This window comes from Balaenoptera musculus, chromosome 18, assembly GCF_009873245.2.
Source record: "Balaenoptera musculus isolate JJ_BM4_2016_0621 chromosome 18, mBalMus1.pri.v3, whole genome shotgun sequence".
Taxonomy (NCBI): domain Eukaryota; kingdom Metazoa; phylum Chordata; class Mammalia; order Artiodactyla; family Balaenopteridae; genus Balaenoptera; species Balaenoptera musculus.
This window is the reverse complement of record NC_045802.1, coordinates 407,246-420,791: the sequence shown is the minus strand read 5'-3', so window position 1 is coordinate 420,791 and position 13,546 is coordinate 407,246. Positions and strand designations below refer to the sequence as shown.

General features: G+C 39.7%; 1 protein-coding gene across 2 annotated transcripts in view; it reads right to left on the bottom strand.

Annotated features, from left to right (window-relative positions):
* Positions 1–13,546, bottom strand: part of MPHOSPH8 (M-phase phosphoprotein 8) — a 53,924-nt gene that overhangs the window by 31,128 nt on the left and 9,250 nt on the right. For both annotated transcript variants that reach the window (XM_036831372.1, XM_036831373.1), the window contains exon 2: positions 9,880–10,035. In XM_036831372.1, coding sequence (XP_036687267.1) covers positions 9,880–10,035 — 156 coding nt within the window. The remainder of the gene's footprint in view (positions 1–9,879; positions 10,036–13,546) is intronic.

Here is a 13,546-nt window from a genome sequence, read left to right as displayed (position 1 = left end):
GGGGGTGGAAGGAGCTGCTCTTTATGGGGTACAAAATGAAAAATATGGAATAACAGGGTCAGAAAGTCATTACTGGAAGCCACCACAGTAATAACTAATTAAGGCAACACTCTCCAAAGTATTTTATGGAACAGATGAACTTATTTGCAAAGCAGAAACAGAGTTACAGATGTACAGAACAAACTTATGGTTACCAAGGGGGGAAGTGGGGGGTGGGGGTGGGATGAATTGGGAGATTGGGATTGACATATACACACTGTTGATACTATGTATAAAATAGATAACTGAAGAGAAACTACTGTAGAGCACAGGGAACTCTACTCAGTGCTCTGTGGTGACCTAAATGGGAAGGACGTCCAAAAAAGAGTGGATATATGTATATGTATAACTGATTCACTTTGCTGCACAGCAGAAACTAACACTACACTGTAAAGCAGCTATACTCCAATACAAATTTTAAAAAAAGAAAAAAAGATTCTACAAAGTATTTTAAAATCATGGATGAGAGGTTGTTGGGGAACAAGTGATTCTCACCATCTCAGAGATTACTTATAATCGGGTTGCTTACTATCAGGTTACTTATTGTCAGATTACTTACTATTTTACAAGGGAAAAAGGTACCTTTAAAAGGGGAGAAAACATGACGCACCTCACTTTATCACATAATTATGATTCAACATCAGCAATGAGATAACTGACACATGGCTCATCTCTCAATGTCACGTTCCTCACCTACAGAATACATCGGCCAGAATGTTCACACTCAATCTACAAATCATCTAATTCCAATTTTAAAAATACTATTTGTGGTTTAACATTAATTAGCATTCATCTAATTCCAATGTGAAGAACCTTCTATAAAACAACTGGCCTGGAGTCTTAAAAGGGGGGCAAAGGGCTCTGGAGTGCTCTAGATGAGAGGAAACCGAAGACGGGAGACTAAACGCACGCAGGACAGAGAGCGGTGAAGGACACGCCAGGACCTCCAGGAAACCCACACGGTGTCACCAGGCACCGGCTGTCCATGGGACAACAGCACTGCTGCTGTCACGCTGCTGAGGTATCACCAGTCCTGATGCAGCAGAGGGTCTGTGCTGCTATGATACACATGGTCAGGAACACAAAGGCAAAAGTCTGCAACTCGCTCAAGGCTCACCTGAAAGCTACCCCTTTGGTTTAAGCAAGTTCTGTAAGAGAGACTTCTCTACCTTCTCAAATTTCCCTCAGTCCTGAAGAGTTTACAACTGACTTCCACCTTCTTGAAAACCATTTTCCTAAAGACTAGTGTTGACCTCCTCGTTTCCAAGCAGAATAGCCTGATTTTACTTAAATTTTCTGCATTGGTAAAAGGGAAAAGGGGGGAAAAAGAGGAAGAATAAACGAAGCTTGCTAGGTGTATGACTAATATTACTTCAAAAAAATTTTTAACAAGAATTCTAAAACTGCATTATTTTCTCAAAATACTTACAATCAATCAGATTCTTAGTTGGAACACAGTAATAAGAAACACTATCCTGCACACTCCACCAACTCCCCACTCTATATTTTCAGCCCAGATCTCCCTCTTCAACTCAGACCCATGTTGCCAATGCGAGACTGCCCATCTTCACTTGGATGACAAGTAACTAACTAAAATCTCATGTGTTCAAAACTGGAACTGTTCCCTGAATAACACCATCACTTATCTAGGTTCCCAAGCCAGTAACCTGAGCCATCTCTGACACCACTTCTTCCTTCATCAGCTCAGTCACCGATCCTATGTGCATCAATTCTCCAACCTCCCCACCTCAATTCAGCCCCTCACCTCTCCCCGCCAGCAGTCTCTCCCCACTCCAGAGTCAGGTCAGGACCACAGCGTCTCAGAATCACCTTCCCAGTGATGTTAGTAATAAAGGCAGAAGGAATGTCAGAATTAGAAAATCACTATTTTCCAACCTGCAATGAAATAATAGTTCTAGGCAACAATCATCAATGGCTCCTAAAACCTACACACGAAATGTGAGTTTTCTAATGGTGGATCAGACTGAAAACACCTAATCTCAATGATCCTGTTAATCTCACTGGAAAGGAGTCAGCTAGACAAGATGGGCCTTCTGATGTGTTATAGCACCACTCATGACCATCCTTGCAAAATAAATAAATAAACCAATAAACGCGAGAGCAATCCTGCTTCTACATCTAGCTACCGGTTCACAAGAACACAGGGGACAGAGGAACATGTTAAAAGCTATCGTGTGCTCATCCAAACCCAGAATATGGGAAATTCTACAGAACAACAATGTGGTCTCTTCATCAAATAAACATGATGGGGAAAAATGGGGGAAGGTTAGAGGAAGAAGCTGCTATAGATTAGAAGAGATTTAGAGATTATCAATGATATACAACATGCAGACCTTTTTCAAATCCCAATTCAATCAAATCAACAAAGACATGTTTTGTTTTGTTTCTTTGAGACAGCTGGGGGAAACTGAACACGTTATTAGATAATAGAAGATATTAAGAAACAAGTGTAAACTTTTTTGGTACGATAATGGTATAGCGGTTATGTTTTCACAATGTCTGTAATCTAATAAAGTTTTGCAGGGTAGAGTGATATGACGTCTGGAGTACTAAAGTATTTGCCTTAAAATACTCCAGCAAGTAAAAGGGGAGAGTGGGAGCCGCAGACAGGAAGAATGGCGAAGTCCTCATAGTGACCGGAACTGGGTGATGAATTCTCAAGTCTCACGATATAGCCTTCTGCATTTTTATATGTCCAAATTTTCCTAATAAAATTCTTCAAAAAAGCAAGTTCCTAAAACATAAACCTCATCACACGACTTCCCTCGAAACTTCTGCCGGCTCTTCTACTGCCCAAATGGTTGAGTTTCAATCCAGGTGCATACAAATTTCTTCCCAATTTCTGCCCCGGTGTCACTCCTGCTCCTTTCCAAGTGAAAGCTCTGGCACTTCTCACCATTACCCCCAAATCTGTGCTTTTGCAAAACTCTGCATCTTTGTACCTGCCTCCCCTCCTAGGACCCTTGAATTTCTCATCTCTTAGGGCTTCGGCCAAATGACAAATCTTCTGTAATGCACCTTTGATGCTTATCCTCCGACTTTCCACAGCGGCCTCACAGCTGCCCGAGATCGTGTCTCACTCCGTGTTTCAGGTTCCGTCCACCTGGCCCTCCCCTTCACGTACCGTGAGCGCCTCGAAGGCAGAGGCGCATCTTATTCTTCTTCCTCCTAATGACTGACATATGAGAACTGGATTTTTTGAATGAATGAACATGAAATAATCAGCAAACAAGAGGCTGGAGTTATCCCTTTCATCAGGTAAAACAACTTAAAAGAAGTCCACAATTCCAAAGACTCTCGCCTGTACAAACAGAAAGACCCCCGGGGTCCCACCCACCCCGAACTCCACAGCTGGGACCCCACAGCGCGAGGGCAGCCTCCTCTCGGCGCAGCTACTCGGCGCCTCCCTGTCGTCCCACTTGGTCCCGGCCACCAGCCAGGCTGCTGGCCCCATGTGGTGGCGGCAGGGTCACCCGTCGGCTGCTGCCCAGCACAGCTGATTTACAAGGCCGCATCAGCTTCTGGTGCACAGCGAAGCGATTCAGTTACACCTCCACACTTATGTCCTTTTCCATGATGGTTTATTACGGGTATGCAGATAGCTCCCTGGGCTCTACAGTACGACCTTGTTGTTTATCCACTCTATAGATAATAGTTTGTATCTGCTAACGCCAAACTCCTGATTTATCCCTCCCCCACCCCCTTTCCCCTTTGGTAACCATCAGTTTGTTTTCTATGTCTGTGAGTCTGTTTCTGTTTCGTAAATAAGTTCATTTGTGTCATATTTTAGATGCCACATATAAGTGATGTCTTATGGCATTTGTCTGTCTGACTTACTTTGCTTAGTATGACAATCTCTACGTCCATCCATGCTGCTGCAAACGGCATTATTTCATTTTTTTGATGACTGAGTAATATTCCACTGTATATATGTACCACATCTTCTGTATCCATTCACCTGTCCATGGACATTTAGGTTGCTTCATGTCTTGGCTATTGTGAATAGTGCTGCTACTTATCCTAATTCCTCAGTCACCTGGGAAGAACTTTAACGCTGGCTCCTTAGCACATAACTTTGAAAAAAGACTTTTCCTCTGGTCATTAGACTACTCCCAAGACAGTTACAACCTGTATGTTTTATATATAAATGGGTGGATGCAAATAAATAATATAGCAGTTTGGTCTTAGGCTTCAAAATACTCTGTGTGAAACTATTATTTAGCATGCATCAAATGAATCAGTAGGTCAGTTGCACCAGGGTAACCCAGCCCTGGAGCAACTGGCCAGATTCAGCGAGGTCAGGACATAAAACATAGCTACCGTCTGATGAGCAGCTGTTTGCCGTCAAACAGCAGGTGTTAGATGACACAAAGGGATTAGTGTTAACTTTTACAATAACTAAAAAATAGTCGAACAAAACTAAAACCACACATATCACAAGTCTGAGCACTTTCAGTATACTAGTAATCTGTCTTCTTACTCATTTTAACAGTTTCACACATAAAATAAACATATTATTTATTACCCAAATTAGGACAACTTTGAAAATGAACGGGACCCTGATCACAGTCACACCAAGTCAACAGGCTTTTAAGCTGGGCTGCCCCGCACAGATCAGGGTCAGTCACCCTGCTCTGCCTGGTCAACACCCAGTCCACAGGAATAGCAATCAATACTGTATGCGAGGTGTGATGACAAAACAACTGAACAAGGTACACACACCCCAGCATCACCCCCTCTACCTAACCACCTCTGGAAACCATGAGCTTTTCAACAGTGCAACCATTGCTCAAATAACTTTTGGAAGTTCACCCCTGCACTTTTAGAACCATCACCACGCTTTTCTTGGGTACAAAGAGGAGGCGTTACTAGAAATTTTCTTGCATGACATATAGATTCTTATGAAGACAATTCCAAAATAAATAATTTAAAACCATTTTGGGCCATGGAACTATTGGAATAAATGTTTACTTCACAAAATGTACACTCAAAAATAAAGCTTATTTGGGTGCACAAATTCTAATTCATTTTACATTAAAAGAGTACATATATTTATTATTTTACAGGCAGTATTTCAAAAAGCAAAAAAAAAAAAGCTATCCTCAGACAAATTTTAAAATAAAGGCAAAACTATCTCTTAGCTGAGTAGTAGGGACACAGATGATTATTAAAAAACACAGTTGTGGGCTTCCCTGGTGGCGCAGTGGTTGAGAGTCTGCCTGCCAATGCAGGGGACACGGGTTCGCACCCTGGTCTGGGAGGATCCCACATGCCGCGGAGCAACTGGGCCCGTGAGCCACAATTACTGAGCCTGCACGTCCGGAGCCTGTGCTCAGCAACAAGAGAGGCCGCGATGGTGAGAGGCCCGCGCACCGCGATGAAGAGTGGCCCCCGCTCGCCACAACTAGAGAAAGCCCTCGCACAGAAACGGAGACCCAACACAGCCATAAATAAATAAATAAATAAAATATTAAAAAAAAAAAAAAAAAACACAGTTGTTTGCCGGTTAGAATATGTACTGATAAAAAATTATTTTAAAAGAAAGGCAGGGGTTTCCCTGGTGGTGCAGTGGTTAAGAATCCACCTGCCAGTGCAGGGGACACGGGTTTGAGCCCTGGTCTGGGAAGAACCCACATGCCACAGAGCAACTAAGCCTGTGCGCCACAACTACTGAGCCTGCGCTCTAGAGCCTGCGAGCCACAACTACTGAGTCCACGTGCCACAACTACTGAAGCCTGCATGTCTAGAGCCCATGCTCTGCAATAAGAGAAGACACCACAATGAGAAGCCCGCACACCGCAACGAAGAGTAGCCCCCGCTCACCACAACTACAGAAAGTCTGCAAGCAGCAACAAAGACCCAACACAGCCAAAAATAAAATAAATAAATTAAAAAAAAAAAAAAAGAAAGGCAGCAAAATCCTTTTATATGGTACTACTCTTAAAAGTAAGATCATACATGGACAACTTGTAAGGCCCCTCAAGAGCAAAAGATAGATATGATCTATCTTCATAAAACTGTGACCATTTAAGGGTCTGGCCCATTTAAGACACTCTATATTTACTTGGGGAAGAAAAAAAAAAAAAAAAAAAGCTATCCCTAAAAAAAGAACCAAAAATGTAAAAACAATAAAACGTTGGCGTGACAGGCCAGTCGAGGTTCTCCTGTGTCCTGTGGCATCAACCATCAAAGCTCACGCAGACCAGCGGCTGCCTTGTCTGTCGATTTTCAGTCCACTAAAAATGAAGGTCTGGAGCGTCTCACACAAATGAATGTTAAATAGCACCTCATTTTTTCTTTTTAGCTTCAAATACCAGATGGTCGGTAAAAAGGTATCCGAATGCTAAATGATAAAAAGTATTTTAATGAACAAACACCATTTCTGCATCATGTATATTTTCTGGTGAAGAGCATCAACAATCACTTTTTGGGGTATTTTAGAAACCATTTCTAACTTCTGTGATGCTTACTAAGTCCTAAGCAAGCAGTGCTCCCAGATTTAAGTAGATAAACTGATGAATCAAATAGTCTTAAATACTGCTGTAGTAAAACCTCTTCACAAGACAAAGATTTTGGTGACTGGGAAATATCACAGTTTTCACAGGTAGCAAATGTTTGTTTCTTGCATGCACAGAATGATGACGAGAGGAACGAAGCACTTTCTCCTACCGGCTCTACTTCTAACCCTATGGTGAAAGAATCACAAGAACTTATGAACAGCACTATTTTGCTGAAGTGGGAAAAGGTCAGCGACCAGTGCATTTTTGCCATATGCCTGTCCACTGACACTACTCAATGATTAGGTCAAAAAGTCACAGCAATATAAATACTGGAATACTTTATAAAAGAATTCAGGAGAAAGTTCACCTGACATAAGAAACAGAGGTTTCAGTCTTATAAAAATTCAAAATGTTATTAGTGCCTAGAATTTTAAGTTACTTATAAAATAGTAAGGATAGCTTAGAAAAAGGCACTTCCAAGTGGAGAAGTGTCTTCCTAAAACTAGGACAAGGATTAAGAATAAGCCTCAGGGACTTCCCTGGTGGTCCAGTGGTTGAGAATCCGCCTTCCAATGCAGGGGAAGTGGGTTCGATCCCTGGTCGGTGAACTAAGATCCCACAGGCCACAGGACAACTAAGCCCACTCACCGCAACTACTGAGCCTGTGCGCCACAACTAGAGAGAAGCCCATGCACCACAACGAAAGATCCCGCATGCCACAATGAAGATCCAGCAAGCCGCAACTAAGACCAGACGCAGGCAAATAAATTAAAAAATTTAAAAAAACAAGAATAAGCCTCAAACAGACCAGTCGATCAGGAATCACTCTCATTCAGACTGTCATCAACAACTTTAAATCAAGAGAGTTGCAAGTTGGGTTTAACCAGAGCCTTGGTAAAGTGAAAGGGCCAATAAAGCCAGTATTCTATAAGTCAAGACTTCTCGGGAGAAGTTTTAGCAAACTTATCTCACTAATAAAGCAGGAAAGTTAGAAATAAATTTAAGAAGATTTCAGTCAAAATGTCTAAATTTTGAGAGTAATATGAACCAATCACTTAGTAAGACAGGTGCATTTGTGTTTGTATAGTGTTTTTAGTGAAAGAAATAGGGAAGGAGGGAGTAGGCACCCATTCTAGAAAAGTGAAGTATAACTGTAGCAAAAAACTAAAGAAAACAGTCTCTAATCTGAACTCATCTTGTAAAGGATTTCCTTTACAAAAATTTTAAAAGTACTGAAGGTTTTGCTTAGTAATTTAAAAACTGTATTTATTAAAGACCCTGCCACTACAGCATACAATTAAAAAACTGGTAATTCCACTCCTATAAATGGATTTCAAACTACAGCCCAAACCAAAAGAAAACCTACCATAGTGGTTAAGTGTGGCTGCCTGCCTCTGTCACTACTAACGGGTGAATCTGGGCTGGCACTGAACTTACCTAAGCCTCCGTTTCTTCATCTTAATCCATGAAAGTGTTGGCCCAGCATTTGGCACAGACAGAGGACATGTGCTGGGTGAGCAGAGGCTGCCTCTATCACGGCTATTATTATTAACAACCGCTACACACAGTCAAGTCCCAATACTGTTTTTGTCATTTAAAAAATACTAAGTATGTAGTTGAAACTCAAGTTGTAGGGAAAGAAGTGATCAATATTCAGCCCTTAAAAAATAACTTCAACAACTAAGACTCTTTATTGTGAGCAATCTTCACTATATAGTTCTAAGTTCAAGAACCTCTGTCAGTATTCTAAAAAAATGATAATTATTTCTAATGAAAAAGAAAACTAGGGCTTCCCTGGTGGCACAGTGCTTGAGAATCTGCCTGCCAATGCAGGGGACACGGGTTCGAGCCCTGGTCTGGGAAGATCCCACATGCCGTGGAGCAACTAGGCCCGTGAGCCACAACTACTGAGCCTGTGCGACTGGAGCCCGTGCTCCGCAACAAGAGAGGCCGCGATAATGAGAGGCCCGCGCACCGTGATGAAGAGTGGTCCCCGCTTGCTGCAACTAGAGCAAGCCCTCGCACAGAAATGAAGACCCAACACAGCCAAAAATAAAAATAAATAAATAAATAAAAAGAAAACTAAAAGCAAAAGCAAGAAGTTGAATTAGAGTCAGTTCAATTTATAAATAGAAGCTATAAATGAAACTTACAAAGAAAAGTAAAATGGGAAATTCTTAGAAGATTCATAAATAAAGCCAATTCAATAATGTGTGGAATATGAGAATCAAGGATAAAACAATGGACAAATCCATAGAAAGAAACTCTTTTTTTTTTTTTTAATTTTCAATTTTTTAAAAAAATTTTATTTATTTGGCTGTGTTGGGTCTTCATTTCTGTGCGAGGGCTTTCCCTAGTTGTGGCAAGCGGGGGCCACTCTTCATCGCGGTGCGCGGGCCTTTCACTATCACGGCCTCTCTTGTTGTGGAGCACAGGCTCCAGATGCGCAGGCTCAGTAATTGCGGCTCACGGACCCAGCTGCTCCGCGGCATGTGGGATCTTCCCAGACCAGGGCTCGAACCCATGTCCCCTGCATTGGCAGGCGGATTCTCAACCACTGCGCCACCAGGGAAGCCCGAAGGAAACTCTTAAACCAAGTTTGTGCGTTAGTTTTAATGTTATCCCACTTTAGACCACCATCAAGTCTTTTTTCAAACTGCTGATGATAGAAGTTTAACTCATCTGAGTTCCTTTGAATTCTTTATCCTTCCTTACCACCACCAAGAGCTACTAAAGAACAAAAAAGTGGTTAAAAATTGAAGTGGAAATAGAAAAGAAAAACAAAAGACCCGGAGATAATCAGACCTGTGAATAATCTGAAACAGATTAAAATTTATAGCTTTATAAAGTGATCTAAGAATTGTTTGAATTAGCAGAAAAGTCAGACTTAGAAATATGTTAATAATGCTGATTAAATATAAGAGTATGTGTTGTATCTGTAATAGTAACATGAATAGCATAAAAAATATTCCTCAGGTATACAAAAACATGATGCTCACATCATGGACGAACAAGTAAAGTTTCAACACATCTCTTTTCTCCCCACTATCATCTTACCCTTAACTTAAAGGAAAATAACAACATGTCCAAACTATACCTGTTTGTCACCTGCAATCACAGCTTGGCTACAGAAAAAAGAGCCTGGCAAAAATCAATGAAAGCATTCTATGAGAATCAATTGGCTATACAGAACTTACAATAGGAATGTTGTATATTTTATTATTATTTGTAAATTCCTTACTATACATTCTGTATATTATTAAAATATATAATAAACTTATTATACTAAAAAAAACCACTATGAGATAAAATATAATACCTGGACATCTTTCTTCACTGGTTTAGCTTTGTTTTCCGCAACTTTCTTCCTAAATTCAAGAAGAACTTCTTTACAGTCCTCAAGGTGAACCTCAGGCTCCCAGGTATCATCATCTGGTGTGTATCCTTTCCATCGAACTTTATAAACGATCTTGCCCTGTTATATAAATTAAAAACAGGCAAATAAAGGATATTAGACTTGATTATAGTTCCACAGCCATGCAGTTGCTGAGAATACATGAACCAACTTGAAATGGAGATTAAAATCATGATAAAGACTGTTCATCTCCTGAGATCATTTGTGAATTCCTTAAAATACATAATGAAAGTCCATCCGACTGAAGTACAGCTGTAGTTTCTCCCTCTGAGGGCAACTGCTTACTATAGTGGAATAATAAAACATCAGTCATACTTTAATCTGTCCCCTCCTAATGTGAATCAGCCTAAAAGCCTCTCTTAAAATGTTCTCTGCAAGACATGAGAAGCTGGTAATTTTAACAGTTTCTGGGGAGAAGGAAGGAAGGAGAGTCAATCTTCAATCTATTTTGCATGTATTACTTTTCACTTAATAACTAATTTTTAAATTAAATAACCACAATAAAACAAACATAAAAAAAATGTTCATCTCCTAAAGCAAGTGGCAAAAAAAAAAAAAAAAAACCAGTATCACACCAAAAGCAAAAGCAACAAAAGCAAAAGTAAACAAGTCATACTATATCAAACTAAAAAGCTTCTACACAGCAAAGGAAACCATTAATAAAATGAAAAGGCAACCTACTGAATGGGAAGATATTTGCAAATCATATATCTAATAAAGAGTCAATATCCAGAATACATAAAAACCTGATACAACTAAAAAGCAAAAAACAATCTGATTAAAAAATGGGCAGAAGAACTGAACAGTTTTCCAAAGAAGACATACAGATGGCCAACACGTAGCTAAAAAGATGCTCAACATCACTAATCATTAGAGGAATGCAAATCAAAACCACAATGAGTTGTCACCTCACACCTGTCAGAATGGCTATTATCAAAAACAGAAGAAATATCAAGTGCTGATGAGGATGTGGAGAAAAAGAACTCTTTTGCACTTTTGGGTGAGACTGTAAATTGGTGTAGCCACTATGAAAAACAGTATGGAAGACCCTCAAAAAATTAAAAACAGAACTACCATATGATTCAGCAATCCCACTTCTGGGTATTTATCAAAAGAAAATGAAAACACTAACTGGAAAAGATATATGTACCCCCATGTTCACCACAGCATTAGTTACAATAGCCAAAAAGTGGAAACAATCCAAGTGACCATCAATAAATGAATGAATACAGAAAACGTAGTGTGTGTATATAGACACACACATATATATCACATACGTATATAATCATATACATCACACATATATGTATGTACACACACACACACAGAATATTATTCAGCCATTAAAAAAAAGAATGAAGTCTTGCCATATGCAACGACATGGATGAACCTCAAGGGCCTTACGATAAGTGAAATAAGTCGGAGAAAGATAAATACTATATGATCTCACTTACACATGGAATATAAAAAGAAAAACAGGGCTTCCCTGATGGCGCAGTGGTTAAGAAATCCGCCTGCCAATGCAGGGGACGTGGGTTCGAGCCCTGGTCCAGGAAGATCCCACATGCCGCGGAGCAACTAAGCCCGTGCGCCACAACTACTGAGTCTGCGCTCTAGAGCCCGCGAGCCACAACTACTGAGCCCGCGTGCCTAGAGCCCGTGCTCCGCAACAAGAGAAGCCACCGCAGTGAGAAGCCCGTGCACTGCAAGGAAGAGCAGCCCCAGCTTGCTGCAACTAGAGAAAGCCCCCACGCAGCAACTAAGACCCAAGGCAGCCAAAAATAAATAAATAAATAAATTTTAAAAAAGAACAGGAAAACAAACAAACAAACAAAAAAACCCAAGCTCACAGATACAGAAAGCAGATCGGCAGTTGCCAGAGGCAGGGGTGGGGGTGGGAAATGGGTGAAGGGGGTCAAGAGGGGGGTCAAGAGGCACAAACTTCCAGTTACAAAATAAATATGTCACGGGGATGTAATAAATGTACAGCATGTGACCATAGTTAATAATACTGTACTGCATATTTGAAAGTTGCTAAGAATGCGGATCTTAAAAATTCTCATCACAAGAAAAAAATTTTTAGGTGTTAACTAGACTTACTGCGGTGATCATTTCACAATATATACAAATATCAAATCATTATGTTGTACACCTAAAGCTATTATAATGTTATATATAATGTCAATAATACCTCAATTTTTAAAAAATTAAAATAAACAAATAAAACCACAGTACCATCAATCCATTTTTTAATAAACCAAAGACTGAGGTCTTTTTCTGATTATATAAGCAACGTGCAATCTTTGAAAATCAATGAAAAACAGGAAAAAACAAAAGTCACCTCAAAATACTGATAACAATTTGATCTATTTCCTTCACCTTTTGCATTTATAAGTATATGTTTAATGTATATATACTTAAAACACTGGGATAATACTATCAGTTTTTTTCTTGCTTTCTCACTGATATATCAAATAGTTCTTGCTTTAATATCTTCCAGAAACATAATTTTTAACGACTGAACATTATTCCATCATATAAATACAACAAAAAATACAATGACAACTTTCCCTTTGGAAACCAAAGGTTGTTTTGATTGTTTCCAATTTGTGTTTTTTTTTTTTGTGTGTGTGTGTGTGTGTGTGTGTGTGTGTGTTTTATAAGTAACACTGTGACTCTGATTAGGTTGTTAGAATAAATTCCCAAAAGAGAGACCAACAGGATCAAATAATAAAGCCATTTAAAGATTGTAAAAATGCACTGTCAAATGTCTTCCAGAAAAGATGCTCCAACTTTCACCTCACCAGATACAAGAGCAGGGATCAGCAAACTGTAGCAGGGCCTGCCTCTGTTTTTGCTCATCCTGTAAGCTAAGAATGGTTTTACGTTTTTAAATGGTTGAAAACAAATCATCCAATCATTATGTTGTACACCTGAAACTAATGTAATATTCTCAGTGAATTTCACTTCAATTAAAAAAAAATTAAAACACACACACAAAAACAAATCAAAAGAAGAATCATATTTACATCAAGTGCCTCAAAATGTGTTGTGCACTGTCAAAATTTCTGCATTTATTGGCTCACTTAATCTTTAGAATAACCCTGTGAAGTATTAATATTCATTTTACAGATGAGGAAACTGAAGCTTCTAGACAGACTAACTACTAATGATTACACAGCTAAAGAGTAGTTCAGCTGAAATCCAAACCCGGGACCTGGGCTGCATGCAGAAAGTCATCCCGCACTGTGAAGGCAATACATGTAAATGCCAAAGGCAGATGCGGGTAACACGTTCTAGTGAGTTCCCAAGAAGGAAGATCACTGTCTTTGAGAGAAGGAAAGTTTTTTAGGAGAATGAGGTCACATTTCTACCATGATAAGGAACACCAACTCTAAACCCCCAAATTGTCTCTCAGCCTACAAAGTCTAAAATGTTTACTATATGGCAATTTACAAAAAAAGTTCTGCCATATTCCACATCCACTTACAAAATTATCATTAAGCCATTTACATTTTTTCTTTGAAAAATTACCTGCTATGTGCCCACTTTCACCACTGCTATTCAACGT